The sequence below is a fragment of the Nannospalax galili genome, unplaced genomic scaffold (assembly GCF_000622305.1).
Source record: "Nannospalax galili isolate Female #2095 unplaced genomic scaffold, S.galili_v1.0 scaffold263, whole genome shotgun sequence".
Taxonomy (NCBI): Eukaryota; Metazoa; Chordata; class Mammalia; order Rodentia; family Spalacidae; genus Nannospalax; species Nannospalax galili.
In genome coordinates this window covers 100,449-124,198 of record NW_008350402.1, presented here as the reverse complement: position 1 = coordinate 124,198, position 23,750 = coordinate 100,449, and the positions used below count along the sequence as shown (strand labels likewise).

General features: G+C 47.0%; 1 protein-coding gene across 1 annotated transcript in view; it reads left to right on the top strand.

The window, feature by feature from the left end:
* The window catches only part of Tmod1 (tropomodulin 1), an 81,702-nt gene that overhangs the window by 51,841 nt on the left and 6,111 nt on the right, over positions 1 to 23,750 (top strand). The window contains exons 5-9 of the mRNA XM_008847661.3: positions 4,594 to 4,683; positions 5,981 to 6,111; positions 7,723 to 7,830; positions 10,925 to 11,068; positions 21,721 to 21,865. Of these exons, the coding sequence (XP_008845883.1) occupies positions 4,594 to 4,683; positions 5,981 to 6,111; positions 7,723 to 7,830; positions 10,925 to 11,068; positions 21,721 to 21,865 (618 nt within the window). The remainder of the gene's footprint in view (positions 1 to 4,593; positions 4,684 to 5,980; positions 6,112 to 7,722; positions 7,831 to 10,924; positions 11,069 to 21,720; positions 21,866 to 23,750) is intronic.

Genomic DNA, 23,750 nt, shown 5'->3' with positions numbered 1-23,750 from the left:
AGGAAGAAGAAGAAGAAGAAGAAGAAGAAGAAGAAGAAGAAGAAGAAGAAGAAGAAGAAGAAGAAGAAGAAGAAGAAAAGAAAGAAAATAAATCAAGTTCCCCAGAGCTAAAATCAGCCTCTCTAACATCTACAAAGAAGGAATAGTGGCAACGTCAGGGTACGAGGTCCCCCCATTGCTCATTCCTGGTGACATGGGCATACAAAACAAGTCGGGGACAAAGTGGCACTTTTGTGCCCAAGGCTGAAGGTAAGGCTAATGTCGGAGTCAGTAGGCACTAGGCTCAGGATGGCCATTTAGCTCAAACTGTCCTTCCTCTCTTTTCTCCCTCCCTCTGTCCTCTCTTTTTTCCACCCTTCCTTCCCTCCTTCTTTCCTTCCTGGAACCTTGGTTTCCTCAGAGCTGCCAAATGGCTCTGTTCCCTCTTGGGCCTGCTATCAGCACATCTCCTCCTACCATGTATTATTAGTCCCTAGAATCCTCCAGATTAGGGGATGTTTTAGAACTTTAGAACTACTAGTGACCCAGCAGCCAGAATACCTTCTATGCCAGGAGTTTCTTTGCTGAGTGGTTTCTTTGCTGAGTTTCTTTGCTGTTAAGGGGGGGGCAGTGCCACCCATGGATGCTTACTGTAGAACATTGAACAGGTTAGAATATGAGAGCTGAGGGACTGCCGAGGGAAGGGAAGAGTTCAGCAACCAAGCACACCCTCCTTTGCAGATGGGGAAACCAGATAGCTCAAAGACAAAATGACCTGTACAGGATCACCCAGAAAAGTAGCACAAAGGCACAGACCAGATCCCAGGGCTCCTTGCTCTAGATCCCCTTGCTTCCCTATCTAAACCCTCACAGGATGCTGTAATTCAAGCACCAAATGCATTTTCCCTTTTTTAACCTCTCTGAATGCTCTAATTGAGCTAGGCAAAGAACAAAAATGTTGCATCTTTCATATGATCTCCAGCACCTTCACAAACTCTGCTTCCAAACCTGAGAACCCTGCTGTGTGGAAGGGCTGGAGAACAGCTTTAGAAGGTGGCTCTCAGAGATCTGATTCACCTGCTGCTGACTCAGCCTCCACCCCTGCGGCCCACGTAGACACAGCCTAAATTAAAACCTCGAGAGCTGGAAAAGCAGCAGCTGCCTCTCTCCTCCCAGTCCCCCTCAGCGATGAGCCAGCAAGGCTAATTTTAGCAGAGAAGACTCTTGGGGGCAAGAAGCAGAAGGGACTTTGTGATCATCTCATCCTGTGGTTCTCAGCTCCCAAGGGGCATCAAATTCACCCCAAGAAGCCAAGCATAGTTGGTGATGCCTGTAACCCCAGCAATTGGGAGTCTGAGGCAGGAGGATTATGAGTGTAACACCAGCCTAGCAAAATCCTATCAAAAAATAAAAATAACCCAAAGAAGTTGCATCTGTTGGTTCACGAAGGAGTTGGACATTGGGGTGGTCTTATAGCTCCCTGGATGGTCTGCATGTGTGGCCATGACTGAGAACTAGCCATCTTACATCACTCTTGGCTAGACACAAGATGCTGAAGCCCAGAGGGAGGAGGAACTCATATAAGGTCACACTGAGGACATGGTCAGGCCTGGAACTGGTCTCTTGAATCTTCATTACATGGGCTCATGTCTCTCTACTTGTAAGCCATATCGAATGAAATGGCTTAGGAATTTGAAAAAATTATCACCAAATATTTACCAGATACCTACTCTATTCTAGGACAGATGGAAGAGTAATAATATTCTTCCCTAACCTTGAGAAGCCCACAGTCCAGTGCAGAAAGTACACATGTATCCTGACACCCCCTTTGTCCTAGGACACTGCATGTAGAAAGGATACCAGGTGCTGAGGGAGAGCATGAATCTAGGACGCCTTCCTGGAGGAGGAAGGGCTCTGCCAAGTCTTGAAGAAGAGGAAATAAGGGTGGCTAGCTAAAATATAGAATGTGAAGTTGAATTTGAATTTTAGATAAACAGCAAATAATTTTTTAACAGGGCTTGATGGTGCAGGCTTATAATCTCAGCTATTTATTTGGCTGAGGAAAGACAACCAGAGATTCAAGGCCAGTTTGGGTAATGTAGTGCCATCCTAGCTCAAAATAAAAAGTGAAAAGAGGACTGGGTATATAGCTCAATGGTAGAGCACTAGCCATGCACAAGGTCTTGGGTTCAATCCCCAGACCCCAAACAAACACCACAACTTTTTCATAGTATATCTCAAACATTGATTGGAGTATTTATACTAAAAGATTATTGTCTATCTGAAATTCCAATTTCCCTCAGTGTGGGGCGTCACTAGCAGAAGGGACAACGTTGGAAAAATCAGGAGACTCTCCAACAGGGATGGTTTGTATTGGTGGGACAAAAGGCATGTGCATAGGTGACAAGGCAGGGCCAGTCCAGAGGAGCCAGGAAAGCCAGGCTCTGGGGTTTGGACTTGTATTCACAAGCCACCATCTTCCCATCTGGACGGCAATAGCTGCCCCACAATTCATGAACCCAGCCCAGATCTATCTCTGCCTCATGTGAGCTTTCCATACCAGTTTGAATCAGGTCAGACCCTTAGTTAGCCCTGCTCAGTGTCTTCAGAGGCCACACCTGGGAAAGTCATCCCAACTCCTAATCTCAAACCAGAAGTCCGTCCTGCAGGATCCAGCCTTGCCCCTGTGCGTCCAGTCTCTTCTCAAGGGGGATTGTGCAGATTAGGAAGTTTTGTGAGGCAATGGTCTCAACCCTGGCTGCCTACTGAAACCACCTGGGCAGGTACCTAGGCCTCATACACAGACCCTAGGTTAACTGGTGTGGAGCAGGCCTGGGTGTTAGAAGCTTCAAAAGATTCCTAAGTGTTCCAATGTGCAACCAAATTTGAAATCATGGACTCAAAGCATCGTCCCTGGCCCAGAACATCTGCTACTCAAGGAGAGGAGGTGTTGTTGCCCTTGTTAGGACCACCACATAGCCAACTCCATCCCTGCCCATCTTCCTGTCTGCCCCCAACCTCCAACCCTACTGGCCTGCCTCTGGGCTTTTCCACCCACCTGGATCCCCTCTGCCTAGAATGTTCTGTCTTCCTTCTCTTGATTTGGACAACATTTAGTCATCCTTCCCTTCCCAAGTCCCTCTTTTAGACTCTTCTGGAATGCACTGGATTTTCCTTTCCAACAGTTAATCATCCTCTTGTGCTTATGTTTTAGTGGCGTAGGCCCTTGCTTAGCTCTGCTCTCTCCCAGTAGGTTGTGGGCTACATGGACAGAGGCCCTGACTTTTTAATTTTCTGTCCCTCCAGATCTGGCACACAATGCAGGTACTCAGTAAATATTTTTTTTAAAATGGTTGATGGGATAGCTAATTATGGAGTGATGAACTATTGTTGGCATTTCCAGAAAGATCTTCTGTGCTGATTGTTGGGAAGTAGAAGGTAGGGAGAAACTGAAGCCAGTCCACCAGTGATTTCACAGCTGCGTTAATACAGATGCTTCTCCAATAACGATGGGGCAATGTCCTGATAACCCCCATTGTAAGTTTAAAATATCGTTAAGTCAAAATGCATTTAACACCCAGCCCTCTGAACACAATAGCTTAGCAACACAGTGTACTGAAGAGTGTTGGTTGTTTCTCTTTCTTTCACTATTTTATTATTTTTATTTTATGTGTATGCATGTATTGCCTACATAAGTATAAGTGCACCCATGTGGTGCAATGCCCTCAGAGGTCAGAAGAGGGCATTGGATTCCCTGGAACTGGAGTTACAGATGGTTATTAGCCACCATTTGGGTGCTGGGATTCAGGGTCTTCCTCAAGAATAGTCAGTCCTTTTAACTGATGAGCCATCTCTCCAGACCCAAGTGTTGGTTGTTTCTCTTGGTGATAGTAGAACTGACTAGGCTTGGACTCAATGTCCTGGCCCAGCATCTCAAAAGTGTATCTTATCAAATGTCACTGTCCTAGAAAAGATCAAAAATAAAAAAATCAATAAGTACTATTTCTACTTAATACACCATTGTATAGTTGAAAATAGTTGAATACACTGCACATCAATATAGTTGAATACACATCATATAGTTGAATACACTATTTCTACTTATACGCCATCATATAGTTGAGAAACTTCTAAATGGGACCATTGTAAGTTGAAGACCATCTGTACACCCAGGAAATGATAGAGCCTAACCAGGGCAGAGGTGATGGTAGGGTCAGTGGAACAACCTGAAAGGCAAAGGTCAAACAGGCCTAAGGAGAGGGTCTCATGTGGCTGAGGTGTTGTCTTGAGGGAAGACAGACAGGGTGGAAGATGGAAGGGCATCCCTAGGAAGAGACGTTTGCTGGAAAGAGTCCTTTTGGACCATTTGGTGAGATGTGCCCATGGGACCTCAAGCAGACCTGGAAACTTGAGGCTGCACTGAGAGGTCTGGAGAAGATGAGGGTCCGAGAGTCACACGATGGAAGGGGAATGTAAAAACAACTCCACGGGTTTACATTTTCATGTAAGTGCTTTTTGCTATTTCTGGGAGCAAAGTTCCCAGGGTGTAGAAGATGGGCTCTCAAGAAGCATCTCTGCTAGTGCAGAGTCATGGGTCTCCCTTTGTCTCCACAGCTATCCTGGGCATGCACACGCTCATGAGCAACCAGCAGTACTACCAGGCCTTGGGCAGCAGCTCCATTGTGAATAAGGAGGGGCTCAACAGTGAGTACGCAAGCCCTGCCCAGCTGCATCTGCCCCTCCCCCCCTTGCTGGGACCCGCTGGCACCTTGGAAGACAGAGATGCATCCATCTCCCCCTGTTTTGGCACCTCTGCCCCAGATGCTTTAGCTCATTGCAGAGGTCCTAAAAATTAAGGAGGCAAATCTAGCCATCTTTTCCTCTAGTCTGCTGGGGTTATAGCTTGTTTTCAAAGGCCTTCTTCATCCCAGCGACATATTTTTTTCTAAAGGTTTTAGAGATTTGCTTCATATATTCCATGTCTGAATCCACCTAGAGTGGATGTTTGTGTGTGCTATGGGATGAGGTTCAACATTTTGATGGTGTGTGTGTGTGTGTGTGTGTGTGTGTGTGTGTGTGCAGGTGTGTGTGTATACTTGTGGAAGCCAGAGGTCGATGTCTTCCTCAGTTGCTTTCCACCTTATTTCTTGAACCTGGAGCTCACTGATGCGGCCAGAGAGCTCCTGGGTTCCTCCTATCTCCACTTCCCACATGGAGTTAGAGGCACATGCTGTCATTCCCAACTTCTTTTTCCACATGAATTCTGAGACTGGAACTGAGGACTTCATGCTTGCGAGGCAAACCCTTTACTGGGTTTGCAATCACTCCATGATTAGCCATCCCATCAACCATTTTTTAAAAACATTTCCTGAGTACCTGTACTGATTGCCCCATCTCTCCTCAGTCACCAGCTTTCATTTCTTAATAGATATTCATTTCTTCCCACCCCATTCTTTGTAAAGTGTGTTTTCTCCACTTTGTCTTCAGTTTTCACTGACCTCTTCTGTCCCATGAGCCCTTTTGTCCTTTCCTTGGTCAATATCACATTGTCTCAATTACCTAACTACATTATTCCAAGCTGATGTTTGGGGACCAAAGACAAATGAGGGTGCCAAAAGGATAAGTACTCTTCCCCTTGGAAGAGAACTGTATACCTTCCCAGCCTGGGCCTCATCTTACCCTCATGGGAGCCCATTGAGATAATAAACACTGTGGTAATCTCATCCCCACTTGACAGACAAGGGCTTGAGATTCAGAGGCTTTATCTAATTCACCAGGTCTTGCAGGAGGTCAAAGGCAGCATCCAGAGACAGCCTGAACCTCTTGGCACCCTCCCCAGCTTCTTCCAGCATCTTTCTGCCCCTGGTAGACGCTGCAGTGGTGCCGCCTCCCTCCCTCATGCCTTGAACTTCACCAGCGCTTCCTCTCCGGAAGTCCTTGTGTTGGGAGAAAGTGACCCTCATGTTTTTGTGAGCCACTTCCCTTTTATCCATCACCCTAGGTGTGATTAAACCCACACAATACAAGCCTGTGCCCGATGAAGAACCAAATTCAACAGATGTGGAGGAAACGCTAGAGCGGATAAAGAACAATGACCCAAAACTTGAAGAGGTTAATCTCAATAATATACGGGTAAAGTCCCTTTATTTCACTTAACCTATTGTGAGTGGTGGTTGGAAGAAGGGGAGACGATGTCCTGCCATGTCATTCAGATATCAACAGACCAGGCTGTGCAGAGTGGCAGGGTCCTATTTGGACCCCGGGTACCTGAATCAGGAACAGAGGCAAGCTTTAGTGTACCCCACAGTTCTGGTTTCTTTCAGAGGATAAGTCTAGCCTCAGATGTCTACCACAGGGCAGTCCAGCTTCGATCTGGACACCTTCCATGTTATTCAAAAACACAGAGATTCTCTGTGATAAAACCATGAGTCAGACACATGCTGTAGCACAAGATCCCAAGGCTGGCAAAGTCCAGTGCCAGCAAGGCTCATGGGGTCACCAAAACCCAGGTCAGCGCTAGCCCTGAACCATCACTGCTACCCCTGGATCATGCTCATATTAAATCTCATTTACAGTCACTGAAGCACCCAAACAAATATCCAAGCTATGTCCATATCTCTGTGGCCACCAGGGCCAGGGAGGGACAGGTGGGCAGGCTGCAGGAGGAATGGGGAATCAGGCACAGCTGCCAGCCCACCTGCTTAGCCCTGAGGCTGTGGGATTAGCTGTGGGACATGATGGGTAAGCTAAGAAGCCAGCCCCTTGCTCGTGCTCCTCTCTCCTTTCTTCTCCACTTTCCTTTCAGCAGCTGCCAGCCCCAAGTACAATCAGATTGGAAAACTGCACCCCAGGCTTTTCCTCCACATGGCTCCCCTCTCTGCTCCCACAGGGGGCTTAAGTGACACTCTGAAATGAGAGCTCTGCAAAAACACAGCCAGGCTCACTCGCTCTCAGTGCCTCAGTTGTCTGCTGTGTGCCCAGGAGAGATGCTGGCACAATTCAGAAGTGGACATTCTAGGGACGAATACTGCTCCAGACAGGAGCAAGTGGTGGAACCTCATTGTGAGGCCTCAGCCAAGGACTTGAATCCCTCCAGGCCTCAGTTTCCCTCCTGTATCATGAGGCAGTTGGACTAGATCTGTTTTTCACATAAGAAGATTAAAAAGCACACAGCAATGGCCAGGTCACTACTGAGGTTCTGCACATGATGGTCTCGGGTAGGCCTGAGCAACAGCATGTCGTGAACAGTCCCCACAATGTATAGCTAGTGCTGAGACCCCCCTCTAGGACAGGGGTCTCAGAGAGTGGCCAGCGCATCTCCCCACTTGTTTTTCAGAAACAGGCCCAAAGAGAGGAAGAGAGTTCCTCAGACTCACACAAGTCAGACAAGCTGCTAGTCACTAGGTGGAAGTCAGCATCCAGCTGTGCCCTCCTCCAGTCCTGAGCCCTTTGCATAGTACTCTGAACCAGGCCTTGAGTTTTGCCTCTTACTCAGCCTCCCTGTACACAGAAGAGAGTTGTGGATCCTATCTGAAAATGTCAGGGGTGATTTCCTCAATCTGTATATAGGAAGTTCGGATTTTCATCCATCTGGGGAATGCATGACCCATTCAGACTTACTAGAACTCAGCAGGGAGCCAGGCTGCCTTTGGAGGAGAGCTATTGCCCCCTCCCCCAGTCACCTGCCCTACCAGTCCCATGTCCTATGGGTTGTTGGTCACTCTCCTGCCTTTCTCTCTACAGAATATTCCCATACCCACCCTCAAGGCCTACGCAGAAGCCCTGAAAGAGAATGCCTACGTAAAGAAGTTCAGCATCGTGGGGACCCGCAGCAATGACCCTGTGGCGTTTGTATGCACTGTCCTCTCCGTTATGCTGCATAGTCTCTGGAGGACTAGGGCCTGGTTGTATCCCATTGCTAAAGAGTCCTGTGTGGTGGTGGTGGGGAGGGGGGATACAGCTAGGAGGTGGGAGGGTATGGAGATGGGATAGCTATCACATAGTGAACTGTCATCATCCCAGCTAATCCTCACATTTACCCTACTCTCAGAGGTGTGGGTCTCCAGAGAGGTCAGGCAACAGGCTTTGTCTAGTCCTGACAGTGGAGTCTCTCTCCACTCAGCACCTCACATTTAGACAAGGCTCCTCCCCTCCTTGGGTCTCCATATCGCCATTGTCTTCATCAATTAATCTCAGTGACCAATTGAAAAAATTTTTTCTCTTTGATCTATTAATTTTTATTTTATGTGTATATGCCTTTTGCTTACATGTTAGTAAGTGACCCATGCATGCTAATGCCTGAGGAGGCCAGAGGAGGTGTCAGATCTCCTAGAACTAGAGTTAACAATGGTGGTTAGCCACCATGTAGGCGCTGGGAACCAAACACAGGTCCTTTTCAGGAGCAGCCAGGGCTCTTAACTGCTGAGTTATCTCTCCAGCCCCCTAATGACCAATTTTACTTCTACTAATGTCTCTAAAAATACTGCCAATCAGTCGGGCATGATGGTATGCATGGCTGGCTGTAATACCAGCACTGAGGAGGAGGAGTTGGAGGCCAGCCAGGGCTACATGAGACTCTTTCAAAAAACAAATTCTGTTAGTCAAAGTAAATTGTATTTATCATAAAGTAACCATTAATGCTTTTAAAAAATACTCAATGTAAATTTCTTGAGAGTCCCTTTATGCAGAACATTGACTTGGGCCCTGGGAATCCACTTGTTATCAGACAGTCTCATGCCCCACATTCATAACCATATCCGTCCATTTGGCCATGAGGGCAGCTGAAGGATACAGCAGAGAGTATGTACCACAGGAGCAGGTGAAGCATAGGGATTAGCTTCCCACGGAGAGCAGTTAATGTAGTAGCAACTAGCTCTCTTCCAGTGTTTAAATTAGGCAGGTGAGTTCCCTTTAGAATTTTTGAAGTAATAGAAAGAACTCACCTTGGGGGGCAGAGGCAGCTCACAGACTGCTAGTGAGGGAATCACTAGATCATGACCTTTGACCTCAGCAGATCCTGAGTCTGTCCATGTAACATAGCTGGAAAACTCCATGTACTATTTGCTCATGGATCACCAACATCCATGCTGGCACTCAGCTCCATGCCATGGATATCTGTGGGACGTGGAGTTCCTGCCAGGCTGACAGCTGGTGGCAGGCCATTCATACCTGCATACCCATTGTCAAGTGCTGAAATGCTTCTGGCCAGTTGCTAAACTAAGTGCCAGGGACCTGGAAGTCTCCTTACTGCTGCCTGCCCTGGCTTGTCTCCTCTACCTTCTGTTCCTCAATAGTGACCCGTACACAGGATGTGACACATGCATGATAGGGCTTCAGTCTAGTCTAGCTACCATCACATGCTGCCTCGTATAGACCTGAGATGCCTGCTAGTTGTTAAATGGGTTGATGGTTAGATCAGGCCAGGCTTTTCCTGGGTGTCAAGGTTGGTATGGTGGTCAGAGAAGATAGAGACAAGGCCCCTATTCAGAGGACAGTCATGGTTACAGAGAAGCTGGCACACCATCTCTGGGCACACTGGAGTGAGGGAGCCCAGGAGAGAGATGGCTCCTGCAGGAAGGCTTCCTGGGAGCTGGGCCTCTGGCAGGGTTGAGCAAGCTGGGACAGCACAATAGGGCAGCCATTCCTGGCATCACATCAGATTGATCACGGTGGGTGTCCCAGGCCGCTCAGATACTGGTGTCTTCTTTCCCTATGACACATCGTTTCCACCAACTGCTAATTACCTCATTTCCTTCAGAGGCTTCGATTGTCATCCACACTCCTTGGCTGAGTCCCTCTAAAACGTGCTGAGGGCCACCTGAGCCCTGCTCTGCAAGCTGGCTCTGGTCACTTGCTTAATGGGATGTTGTCCCAGCTTTCCCCCTCTACTCTCTGAGACTCAGAGAAAGAAAACTGACATTTCCAAAGGAGCATAGAAGGGACACACTGAACATACAGGGGAGATGGAGGCTCCACAGGGCCCCCAGTGATCATTGCTCAGTGACCTACTAGTGCTGGGCACTGTGCGGATATTGAGGTACATTTTTAGCTCACGAGGGCTGGACAGTCTACTGGTAGAGACACAAACGTAAAAAACAATAGGGAGGGCATGGGAGCACTGGGGCATAGCCGAGTTAGTAAAGTGTTTGCCTTATAAACATGAGGACCCCAGTCAGATTTCTAGCACCCATGTAAAAGGCCAGACAGTGTCACACTTGCAATTTCAGCTCTGGGAGGCAGAGAAAGGACAATTCCCAACACTCTGTGGCCAGCTAGTCTAGCCTAATTGGTGAGCTCCAGGCCAAGGAGAGACCCTGTCTCAAAGGAGGTGGACGACATTCCTGATGATATCGGAGTTGTCTTCTGACTTCTGCATATACCCGCACCCAAACATGTACTTACATACATGTGTACCTGCACATATATGAACAAGCACGCATACACACATATGTACAAATGAAAATAGGGAACTAAGGAATGCAGGTCCCATGAGGGAGACATGGGTAAATTCCATGAGGTTCCAGAAAGCAGACCACAACTAGCTGGGGATGTCAGTAAAACTTCTTGGAGTCAGAAGCATTGAGAAGGGCCTTGAAGGATGGGTAGGGTATGGGTCAAGTGAGACAGAAAGGGTATTCCATGTGGCCACATGGATCAAGCAAAGGCTGAGGGGTGGGAAAGCACTGAGCACACACAGGGAACTGGCGTTCTCACTGAAAGGATCAGGGAGGGCCAGTGCTGCACAGGGGAGGAGAAGCAGGTCCAAGGCTATGAGTGCTGGTGAGAAAGATGAGCGTTCTCCAGCAGGAGTGCTGGGAGCCATGGCAGGTAGAGGAGAGGAGAGACACAGAGACATGCTTGGAAAGGAAGTTCCAGAGATTGTCCTACCTATCCCCCAAGAGGGGCTCTCCAGCCCACAGGCCCCCACTTTTTTCCTGTGGTCAAGGCTCTGGCCGAAATGCTGAAGGTGAACAAGGCGCTGAAGACCTTGAATGTGGAATCCAACTTCATTTCGGGAGCCGGGATCCTGCGCCTGGTGGAAGCCCTTCCACACAACACTTCTCTGGTGGAACTGAAAATCGATAATCAGGTGAGACGGACCAGGGTCTCCTCACACCCTTTGCCACACACGGCAAGCATGGCGTAGCAGAGGATGCTGATGATGACAGAAACTGCAGAGCCCACTGAGCCCAGTCCTGGTTGTCCTGTCCACACCCTCCACCATGCTACCTTCCTTCTTTCCTGCCATGTGCTCTGCCAGCTTTTTTGTGTCTCCTGGGGGTGGGAACTCGCTCTTTATCCGCATCACCTTTCTCCTTCGGCTTTGAGAATTTCCTTCCTTAGACCCAGGACAAATGAGCTTGCCTCTAAGTCTTGTGGGCTGCCTCAACTCTGCTGTCTGGGGCCTCAGGACATGAGGTACACAGACCCCACAAGGCATGGTACTCTTCTTCACCAGGCTCAGCATCCCCATTCCCCCAGTCTCTCTTCTCAGTGGGGCTTTTGAGTCTCCTCATCACTCAACCTCACTCTAGGGAAATCCCTGTTGTCTTTTCCTGTGCAGTTCCTGCTCCTCTGACTTCTGTGGTTCAGTCATTTATCTTTGGGCAGCTCTTTTGGTACCAGTTACCTAAGAAGTTAATAACCAGAGTCCTGTGTAGCAGTAGCTTAGATGTGAAAAGGTTGAGGGCTATGGTGGGTGGGGCTCAGTGCTACTCACCATGTGTCCATCATCTCTATCTCCATGACCACCCTGTAGGATGTGGGTCCTCAGTCTGCAACAGAAGAAACAGCTGAGAGGGGCTAAAGAAGGGAAACTTCCTCAGGGTCAGAGTCAGCACTCAGAAGGCAGGATTTGAATCCATGTCTCCTGATTCCAAATCCCTCAATCCTTCCACTACTAAACACTTTCCTCTTTACAGAGGGGGAAAAGGGTGGAAGGAAATATTGCAAAATTTTTGCACCCAACTGAGATACTCATTATCTTTAAACTTTCTTATTGTAATGTAATGAACACATAGAAAAGTGCTTAGAATATAAATGTACAGATTAACCAGTCACAACAGGCCCGTGATCCCATCCAGGTCAGAACTAAGCATCACTGTCTCCAGAAGACTTAGGTCACCGCATTTCAGTCATGGCCCTCTGGAAACCTGCCAGCTTGCCCCGACCCGTCCCTTGTTCCCACACCCTCAGACCCTGGAATATCCTACCCTACCTCGCCTTTCCCTGCCTAGAGAAACCCCTGGCTTCAGGTGCCTTTGTGTCTCACAGTGTGCTAGAGCATCCTGAGCTAGTTTAAAGGGTGATGTGAAGGTCTCTGCCAAGCTCTGCCTTAGTGATGCCCTTGGCAGGTTGGCATCTTCCGTCACCCAGATGAGAAGTGTTGACCCCGTGGAAACTGGCAAACACTGTGTATCAGCCTTCCCCTCTCTTCCTCCCTCCCTCCCTCCCTTCTTTCCTTCCTCCCTCCCTCCCTCCCTCCTTCTCTCTCTCTTTTTATTGAGAATCAAACTACTACTGCCTTCTCCTATCAGCCTCCATAACTTCTCCAAGTCTTTCTGTCCAAGAAAGCTGGGTGCTCCCTTATCTGTGGTCCCCTTGCCCTTTAGCTTCCCTGTGAGTGTCCTAGAAGTTGGTGCTGTCTGAGTCCTTTCCATATCTCAGTGCCCAGCCCAGGCCCTGCTCTGGTGCTTGATAAGCAAGGTTGCCCTGGGTGGTTATGCATATTGTTCACTATTCAAAGAGAGGAGGCCGGCAAAATACAACCCACAGCGCACCCTTCAAGCTGTATACTGTAGAGAGGGCACTTTTCTAATTCATATTAAGAGGCCAGGTAAGCAGCAGCCTCGCTGTCATGGGAACCTGCTGTGTTGGACTCAGCCTCTCTCACAAGCTGGTGGCCTTGCAGCTGCACCAACCCTGACCCTCTCTGCCCTGTCCCTTGACCACTGCAGATTCTGCTCTCCATTGACAGAGGTAGAACAGATGGATCAAAGCTTCCATCAGCCCCTCCTCTCCCACTCTAGCTTCTCATGGGATTCCCAGCCTGGTCAAGCAGAACCCTGGGCCTACACAGCATCAGCTGAAACCTGACTCCAAGGTTAGCCCAAGAGCTGGTGCACTAGCCTGGGTCACTGAAGTGGTGGCTAACTTAATGCCTGCCTTTGGGTTCAGCCATCCCCTCAGGGCCTAAGAGAGAGCCCACACCAACCACCTCCCTCACTGGCTGAACACCCTGGTACAAGAACATTCATTCCACCATTCTCAGTTCCCCCTCTTGTAAATGAAGATAGTGACTCTCCTCCTAAGGGAATTACAGATGTGAAGGCTGGTAGCTTTTAGGGTTACATTGAGGGTGAGCACTGAGCAGATGTTGTGAGGCAGAAAGCACACTGACCGCTCAATGTCCCTGCGCTCTTCTACATTTATTCTGTAAATGACTCTAACTGCCAGGTGGGCTATGTAACCTACCTAGAGTCACACAGTAAGTGACAGGAAGAAACAACTCAGGTCTGTGTGACTCCAAAGCTCACACACGATGCCTATTGAGGTTCTTGAAATGACTGGTTTTTGAGCCTGGCCCAGGTCTTTCTCATCTGTCCCTTTCCCTTGACCATGCTGGCCTCTGTGGAAATGAGGATCCAGCTGAGCCCTCTCAGAGGCCACATTGGGTGGCAGGAGAGGCAGGTGCAGAAATGACCATCATACCAGGTATTTCTGCAAGTCACAGACAGAGCCTGAGGTCCAGTAAAGGGAGCAACCTATCAGAAGTAGGTCAGAGGGCATCTGGGAGGAGGCAGCATCTGATAAACCCACAGGGTTAAGAGTATCTCAGAAAGCAAAGTGGAAGTCGGAGCACCCAGGGAAAGAGAACAGAGAGAAGTCTAGAGAGAGTTGGGAGCCCACCCAGGTAAGATTTCTAGGCTCCAGAGGAAGCCATTGGGGTTCGAGAAGCAAAAGGCTGAGGAGGTAGATTAAGGGGCAGTGTGCTGTGGCTGTACTCTCTCTGGTAAGGTGACCCCTGGCTGGACAGGAGACTGGCATTGAAGTGTCAGGATCTGTGACATAGAACTGGAGACTCTGAGACCCTGAACACCAGGCCTCAGGTTGGAGGCTCCACTGATCCCGGCTCAGGGGAGAGCCAGGAGCCTGTCCCAGTGGGTCTCAGAAGGCCCAGGCACAGCTGTCTTTGCTTTGGTGGCCTGAGTAAGGGGGAGGGATCAAGAGGAGGTGGTGAGTGGCATTTGATTTATTCCTCCTCCTTGGTTCGTCACTGAGGTCTTCAGAGGCCAGAATGTTTGCCTCAGTCCTTGGTCTTGTAACCTGTGTTGAGAGACTGTCCTCCTTTCTCCTTTTACGGCCAAAGAAAGGGACTTGGGGAGCTCTACCCAGGGTGACATAGAGCCTGGCAGGCCAGGATTCTAAAGCAGTTTGTTTACTCAGTCCTTCCCTTTATCTCCAAGCAATGCTCTGATTCTGTCTGAAGCCTCCTCACACCCAGGGAGGGTGGGAAACAGCCCAAGGGGCTCTGAGCTAGGCTGACAGGCACTAAGAATGTCTCACCTGCCTCCTTTTATGGGGGTTGGGGGGAAGCTGAGGACCCAAAAAGGAAGGGGGAATGACCTGAGTTACGGGTCAGGGTCCTTGATGGACAGGAATGTCAGCATCCTGACTACATGTTGGAAGGGAAAGATCCCATCAGGCCTATAGAGTAGGCGTTAAACATGGGGTGCTTAGAGGTCCCCATCCCATGTCACGCCCTACCTCCAATTGGTGCCATACCCAACAGATCCTCCCCAGGTCCTTCAAGGCCTCTCACAATAGACCAGGCCTGAAAACATGATCCTCCAGTTGAGGCTGTATGCACTGCCTGGGTATACTGGCTAAAGCTCCCACTTTCCCCTCCTGTATATGACAGGGAAGCTCCCTAATATTATGAAGAGAAGCCACAGGAAATGGATTATGTGTCCATGTTATTTTTCTGATTCATGTCTGGCTTTTCTCTAATTCAACCTTGTCTGAGAGTGTATCTGTTATCTATAGCTGGGTAACGAATTATCCCAAAGCTTAACCTCAGAGTCCTGGGATAAACCAACACTCAACATGCATTAGTTCACAGTTTCCATGGGCCAGGAATCCAGGGCAGCTTAGCTGGCTAACTTTTTCCATAGCAAGTGATTCAAGACAGAAAAAGATAACCTTGATTGTCTTTGATGACCCAACCTTGGAAGCTGTACAAAGACTTTTCTGACATAGTCTTTTAGAAGGAAGTCATTAGGCAAACCACCCTCTCAGGAGGAAGGGGACTCGTGTTGACCAAGATCCTCTCCAGGGTACCTTGCTGGTGATATCTGTTCAAGTGCTTCCTGAGGCCCATGTCATCTAGGCAAAGAGTTGGTCCATCAAATGAGCTTAGCGAGCTTCTTGGTATTCAGGGTCTCGGAGTCTCCAGTTACATGACATGCTACCCAAGGATGTACCCACTTGTATATGCTTTTGGCAGGGACAGTCACAATGCTAATTCAAAATGTGCCCCTCTTTCAACCCAGCAACTCCATTCTCCATAACCAACTTTGGAACAGTCCCTCCTCCTCTGCAAAGTCCACTGCACATTGTTTGTGGCAGGAAGTGTGAACACAGTCTAAACAACTGTCTACCCTATGGCATCCCAGGGGCATCCCAAGAAGTGGTTAAAAATAAGGCAGTCCTTTTCTTATACTGCCTTGGGAAGATTCCCACAAATATTAAGCAGAACAGGCAAGTTGCAGGAAATAAGTAAGTTATAAATCTATTTAAAGGAAAAAGGGTAACAAACAACACAGCCCCATCTCTGCCTGTATCTTCTGTCCGGAAACACAGCCAATGGCCGTGTGAGTGTGTTCATGGACAGGGTTTGGGCTGGGAGGAAATGGTACAGAGGAAGACTCTTCACTCTACTCCATATTCTGTAGAAATCATTTGAATGTTGAAAAATGAGATTATATTTATTTCCAAGTGATTGATTTAATTCTTCAGCAAATCTGAAAGGAAGCCAGAGTTCTTCCGTGCCCAAACTCTGCTGGTGCCAGTCCCGGAAGCCTAGCCCTTGGTCTCTCCCTGGGGGCTTTTTATTACCTTTCACCCACTGTCAAGCAAGGCCCGAGGTCGCTCTCCTGATTTTTTTTATGCCATCCAAACAACTATTCATAGATTATAGCAGGCCCCCAAAGCTATGGGTGTCATGGAACCCCAGCCTTCTCCACTCATGACATTGAGGGAGACACTTGAAAGAGGCAGCTACCTTCTGCTTACATGCCTTAGGGGACGGGTTTCCTCCCTCACTGGACAGTCCCTTTGCTACATGGATTCTGCAATGGGAAGACCGTAGTCCTGACCTGTTTCTCCCTCAGTCCTACTTCTTTGGGCTTCCTCAGAGGCCTGAGTAAAGGCTAGCAAAGAGCCTAGAACAGGCTGCTTGTGTCCAAGTCATTCTGCCACTGGACAGTTCTGGGATTTGTGGGAAAATTCTTATTAACTATGCACTTCATTTTCCTTACCTGTAAAAGGAAAATTATGATGACCAGTACATATTATGTAGGTTGAAGAGAAAATAGATGAGTACCTTTTGTGAAGGGCTTATGCTATTGCTTGGCACACAGTGGTCACTACTAAATAATGCTATGTGAAAAGTCAGGCGGGGTATGATGGCACCATAACCTTTAATCCCAGCACTTGGGAGGGAGAGGCAGGTGGATCTCTGTGAGATCAAGGTTAGCCTGGTCTACATAGTGAGTTCCAGGCTAGCTAGGGGTACAAGGAGACCCTGTCTCAAAAAAAAATACCCCCAAAAATAAATAAATAAGAAAGAGCCAGGCGTGGTGGTAGACGCCTGTAGTCCCAGTACTTGGGAGGCAGAGGCAGGCAGATCTCTGTGAGTTCAAGGCCAGCCTGGTCTACATAGTGAGTTCAGGTCAGCTGGGACTACAGGGAGACCCTGTCTCAAAAAGATTTTTTTAAATCTTTTTTTAAAATTTATTTTTATTTTACATGTATGAGTATTTTGCCTGCACATATATAAATGTATAAATGCACCACATGCTTGCAATGCCCAGAGAGGCCAAGAGATGGTGTTGGATCCCTTGGAACTGTAGTTATGGATGATTGTTAGTTGGCATGTGGATGCTGGGAACCAACCCAGTCCTCTGGAAGAGCAGCTAGTATTCTTGACTGCTGAGCCATCTCTCCAGCTCCTTCCTTTGAAATCTTATTCTAAGACAGATTTACTTTTTTCTTTTTTAGTATTAGGGATCAAACTCAGGACTTTGTGCGTGCTAGGCAGGCGCTCCACCACTGAGTTCCATCCCCAACCCAGTATGCACATTTTCTATTTTACTTTTTAGTATAAAAATATTTTGGGACTGGGGCTATGGCTCAACGATTGAGTGCATGGTTAGCATATGAAAAGCCCTGGGCTTGATCCACAACACAAAAGGAGGGAGAGAGGGAGGGAGGGAGGGAAGGAGGGAAGAGAGGAGGAAGGAAAGAAGAAGGAGTATAACACAAAGTTCCCATGCCAGGAAGATCAGCCATGATTATCCAAGGGAATTCTGCACCTCTCACACATACCTAGGCATGCCCTGCGTGCGTCCCGGGGATGCTGGATACTGACGAGAATCTGGGGCCTGTGTCATCTTTCCAGCCCTAGATCAGGTTAAGCTCATGTCTTGGCTTTGGCATTCAGGATGTGAAGTCCAGCTTCCATCTCTGCATGGTTGTTGACTGTCTCTAAGATGAAGAAACTACTTCCTGGCTGCCCTGTTTGCCTCCCTAGAATATAGGCAGGTACAAAGGGTGGCTGAGGGATCAAGAGGTCAGTTCATATCAACAGGCTGTGTATGCTGAACTGAGCTATACGAAGTTGTTATCTTCACAGGCAGCCCTCATAGTCCTGGCAGTCCTTTCTCTCAGGGCAGACCCATGCTTTTGAGACTAGCCCACCCTCCATTCCAACAGCACTTTCTCAGTAAGTGACCTCAAGAAGAGGCCAGGCTTCTGCTAGATGAAGTAGCAGGGAAGCAAACCCCATCTATGGCCCTCAGATGGCCACCATACTATCTGCCAGGCCCAGCCATCCATGGCCAGGGCTGTGCTGAGTCTTCTAAGGACGGGCCCTGGCTCTTCCCAGCATTCTCAGGAGCTTTGCCATACTGCCTGCTGCAGTTTCACCAGAGTCCCTGCCTGCTGTGCTCAGCTTTCCAGGCCCGACTGAACACAGATAAGTACTCAGTCCTGGGAAGGAGTTCTCTTTCAAGGACCTGACCATAGTTCCCATTGTCCATTTGGATGTAGGGCTGTTGTGTCCCTAGCCCTGGGTTGTTGTTTTCCAGCGTCTTCCTAGTTCCGTTCGGTTCTGTTCCTTAAAGCTTGGCAGAGAGACACTGGGAACCTGTGTTGAATCACATTCAGGTTGTTTATAGTTTTGAATATTATGAATAATATTGTTATAAGAATTCCTATGAACAAGTAGAAGTGCTGGCTCATACAATCACTCCATTTCTACCTTTGAAGGAACTGCCCAACTCTTCTCCAAAGCAGATGTACCGTTCTGCTGTGTCCACAGCAGGGTGCGAGGCCCCGCTCTCTCCATGCTCTTCCTGACACTTATCTGTTTCATTATGCATATCCTCGTGTGCACAGGTGGGGTTGCACTGTGGTTTGGCTAGCATTTTTGGAATCACTGACAAGGATAAGCATGTTTTCATATACCTATTGGCCATTCATTTATCTTCTTTAGAAAAATGTCTATAAATTGTTTACTTTTCAATGATTTATTTGCATCTTCTTCAATTAGAAGAGTTCTTTCTATATTCTAGATACTAGTCCTTGCTAGATAGATGATTTAGAATTTCTTCCCATTGTACTATCTTTGTACGTGTGTGTGTGTGTGTGTGTGTGTGTGTGTGTGTGTGTGTGTGTGTACAGGTACACTTGCCCATGCATGCAGGTGTGAAAGCCAGAGGGTGTCAGGAGGTGTCTTGGTGTCTCTCTATCCCTCTCCACCTTAGTTTTTGGAACAGGGTCTCCCACTGAACCTGGAGACATTGATTTGACTAGAATGGCTGGTCAGTGAGCCCCTGGGATCTGCCTGTCTCTGCCCCTCAGTACTAGGATTACAGGCACACTCCCTGTCATACCTGACTTTTATGTAGGTGCTGAGACCTGAACTCAGGTCCTTATGCTTGCAGAGCAAGCACTTCTATCCATTGAGCCATCTCCCTAGCCCCCTTCAAACTATTTTTAATTAATATTTATATGTGGTATGAGTCAAGGATCTAAATTTATTGCTTTGTAAGGGTAATATGCCACTTCATTGAATTTTCTTGGTGCCCCAAGCAGTCTGTATAGACTCATGCATTTATATCCAAATGCCCCATTCTGTTCCTTCATCATCATGTCTGCCCTATGCCAGCCCCATAGGCTGACTACCACAGCTGTGAAGTACTTTTAAAGTCAGAGAGTTCAAGTCCACCACCCTTGCATTTTAAGATCACTTTGTCCATTTCTGAAAAGAAAGCTGAAATTTCAGTAAGATTCCTTTGATGTCACAGGTCGGTTTGGTGGCACTGCCACATTACCAGCAACCAGTCTTCTTACCCACAAATACAGTTATTTTTACATCTTAGGTTTTCTTAATGGCATTCAATGCTGTTTGTAGTCTTCAATCTCTTTACTTCTTTTGTTAAATTTAACCCTAAGTATTTTCTTCTTTTTGGCATTATTATAAGTGAATCATTTTTGGTTGCTTATTCCTAGTATATAGAAATTCAGTTTACCTTTGCTAATTGCTCTCATTTCCTGCAAACTTCCTGAACTAGTTTATTATCATTAAGGGGTGTGTGTGTGTGTTCTTTAGGAATTTCTAGATTCAATATTACATCATTTTAATATACTTCCTCCTTCCTGGTTTAGATGTCTTTTTTTTCTTGCATAATTATTTTGGCTAGGACCTGTAGAACAGTGTTGGCATATGCAAACATCATTCCATGTTCCTAACCTGAAGGGAAACGCTTTCAGTCTTTAACCATGCAGTACAATGCCAGCTTTCTGTCTATGTCTTTTAAAATCTATTTCAGATAATGCTTATGTTTTAGTGCTTTCATTCTACCTGGTAACAGAAAACTCAAACAATAAAATAGAAAAGCAAAAAACCCCTCTCTGTTCTGCCACCTCTGCTACACTTCCAGGTTTTGTGTATGTATATACAAAACATAAGTCATTTTAAATAAAAATGACCTGTTTTGAGAGCTAGAGTTTGTTCTCCATTCCAAAAGTGGTTCATGATCATCTTCCCATGCAAAGTTCTGCATCATCATTTCAGAGCTGCTCGCATTCTACTGTAAGATTGAACTGTCATCCAACTCCCTCTCAGTGAATGGTTGCTCCCTTTTCTTCCACTACCGTACACAGGAGTGTGATGAACATCGTCTTCATACCCAAAACTGTGTGTTGCTAGGGCTTCTGTTTCTTGATTGGTAGGTAGGTTGGTTGGTTGGTTGGTTGGTTTTTTAAATCTTTATCAGATCATCACTATAGATTTTAGATCAGGGTTCAAATAAACGCCATCAGAATGGGTCCTCAGAGTACTGTGAATGAGAAAATAGTTTTCTTGTGAAAGGGACTGAGAGATGGTTTATTCTGGAGTCAGATATGAGTGACCATGGCCCAGGAACTTAGATTCGGGTTTCTTCAGATACTGTAGAAGAATCTCACATGAGATTTTTATTAGTTACAGAAGAAAGAAATTAAGTAAAAGTATTTACCAAATACATGGTGTGGGTTTCAGCAAAGCAGGGAAACTGCTGTAGGTTTCAGAGGCTCTGATGTTCTTAGCTTTGGGTTGGTGAAAATTAATGGTCTTCTAAGAACACATTGTAAGGTTTTGATGGTCACAAGCATGTTAGGTCAGACACAGGCGTGAGCAATGGATTTTTTTCAAAGACACTAAAAATAGCCCAAGATAATTTGGCCCTGGTCTGTAACATTTTAACTCTCTAGAGTTAAAGGTTCAGGCTTTTGGCCTCATTGAGTCCTCAGCAGAAGTGTAGCTTTCCTTCCCTTCCTCCTGCTCTCCCTCCCTCTCCCCTCCCCCTCCTTCCCTCCCTCCCTCCTTTCTTCCTCCTTCTGTCCTTCCTTCCTGGAGCTTCAGTTCATAGCACTAACTCTGGCATTCCCAACTTACTGTATGATCTTGGGCAAATCCTATTCTTTGGGTCTCCAATTTTTCATTCATATTTTGAGATTAGTCTAAATTCTTGGCTTTCAAACCTGGCTAGTATTAGAATCATTCAGGGAGTTTTAAAAACACAGCCACCAGCGTCTCCCACCCTCATCCTGATTTAACTGGTATAGAGTGCAACCTGGACAGCAGGGTTCTAAAAGCATCCTTGGGCCTGAGTGGCTGGGAGATGTTCTGTACTCCATATGTGGGGAGGAAGAGCTGTTAGCTGGGCCCTTGCTCAGACAGAGGCTGTATGGAGCAGTAGGCAGATGTTCTTGGCGTCCATCAGATCTGGGTTCGAGTTCCAGCTATTTGCTGTGTGTCTGTGTCCCTTTAACTTCTCTATGTGCCCTTGCTCTCAGAGCAGGCTAACATTCCCATGCACCGCTCAGGGCTTCTGTGTGGAGAGGAAGTTTAGGTAAAGCATGTGTATAATGAGTACTAATTATTGTTCTTCATCTTTTTTTTTTTTTTAACTAAAGAGCCAGCCCTTGGGCAATAAAGTGGAAATGGAGATCGTAAACATGTTGGAGAAAAATGCAACGCTCCTCAAATTCGGCTACCACTTTACCCAGCAGGGGCCCCGGCTGCGGGCATCTAATGCCATGATGAACAACAACGACCTCGGTGAGTGACATCTGATCACCAGCTTCCCTGCCCCGCCCACCCCAGCTGGATAAGTCAGGGAAAAGTCCACCAACACCCTCTCTCTCCAGAGAGGTTTATGGGGTCAAACTTGACTTCCCAGTGGCCCGCACCTGCCTGTTCTCTGTGTTTATGCCTGTCTCCTCTACCATTCGAGAGCTGTCTGCCTTTAAAAACAAGGCAGAGGTCTTACTTCCCTAAGCCCAGCTTAGCCCAGGCCAGGTCCAGCATGCAAGTCAGCATATTGGTCAGAGGGGATGAAAGTTGGGAGCACACAGGCTTAACCTGGGCTGGTCATCTTCTGAAGACCCTTCTCCAGATCACATTGTCTGGCTTTTAGCCCCAGTTCCAAAGCTTTCAATCAACACTACTCCTAAAACCCACAGGCTGGGAGACTTCACATGACTTCCAAAGAAAAGTTACAAATTAGCACTTGCTTTCTGTTGCTGTGATAAACACCATGACCAAAAGCAACTTGGGGAGGAAAGGGTTTATGTCAGCTTATATGTTATAGTCCATTATGGAGGGAAGTCAGGGCTGGAACTCAAGACAGGAACTCCAGCATGGCAGGAACTTGAAGCAGAGACCATGGAGGATCGCTGTTTACTGGCTTGTGCCCCTGGCTTGCTCAGCTGCCTCTTATATAGCCCAGGCCCACCTGCCCAGGGATAGCACTGGCCACAGTGGGCTTGGACCTCCTGCATCGATTAGATATGTCCATAGGCCAGTCTGATCAATGAAATCCCTGAATTGAGGTGCCCTCTTCCCAGGTATGTTAAACTGACAACCAAGATTACCCATCACAGCAGACTTCATAGCAAAGTAAAAGCAGAGCGCAAGGGTAGGGGTTGTGTGTAGGGGGCTGCTTGCTGCACAAGCCTGGCAAATGGAATTCGATCCCAAGAACCCACATAAAGATGGAAGGAGAGAACCAACTATACAAAGTTTTCTGACCTCCACACGAATGCCATACACACACACACACACACACACACACACACACACACACACACACACTAATAATAAATAAAAATAAATTTAAGAGATGTAAAAGCAGGCCATGTTCCTTCAGTTTCCATTAAAGGCATCATTTGATTCTAAACAGAAAACGAAAACATCACGTCTCCTTTGGTGATGAGTGATATCTTGTAAGTGTTCAAGTCAACAGAATGAAAAAAAAATGGCATCAGTCTCACTTACTCCCAAGAAGCCAGTTAGTTGTTCATAAGGCCTCTGAGGGTGGAGTTTGCTAATTACACATTCCTGCTGATGCTAAAGAGAACTGGATGCGGTTTAAATCAAGCGTGACTGACAGGCTACAGGAGAGTCTGAAGAAACACAAGACAAGCAGAGGGTCTGCATTGTTAACTTGACTGATCATTACATTCAGCCCTGAGTTTCATAAAACCACAGGAGGAATAAGACAAACTAAATTTCATTACTTTTATTATAGAAGAGAAGGAGGCATAGTGAGTTTAAAAAGAAAGCTTTCTGGATCAAATGATGGAATCAAATGTTTTAAAGACAGTTTTCAGTGAGTTTGTTTTTTATCAAGTCCATACCTGCTCAATAGCCCAGAGGCTATTTGCTCATCACTTACTTCAGGGGCCACTTTTTCTAGAGCTTTGGCTCTATAAAATTCATTAAGAAAGATATCTCTGTCTTGGTTTATTAATGAGGTTCCCTTATTTGAAATAAGAACAAACACAAATAACTAAGATTCAAAATTATTACTGTAGGACAGAGGTGATAGCTAAACTGAATTGCTGGACAAGGCCAGCAATAACACTATAGGCCCGGCTGTGTCCTGGCTGCCAAATCAGTGGTTAAAACAGTATTATTTTGATAAGCAATATTCTCACATTTT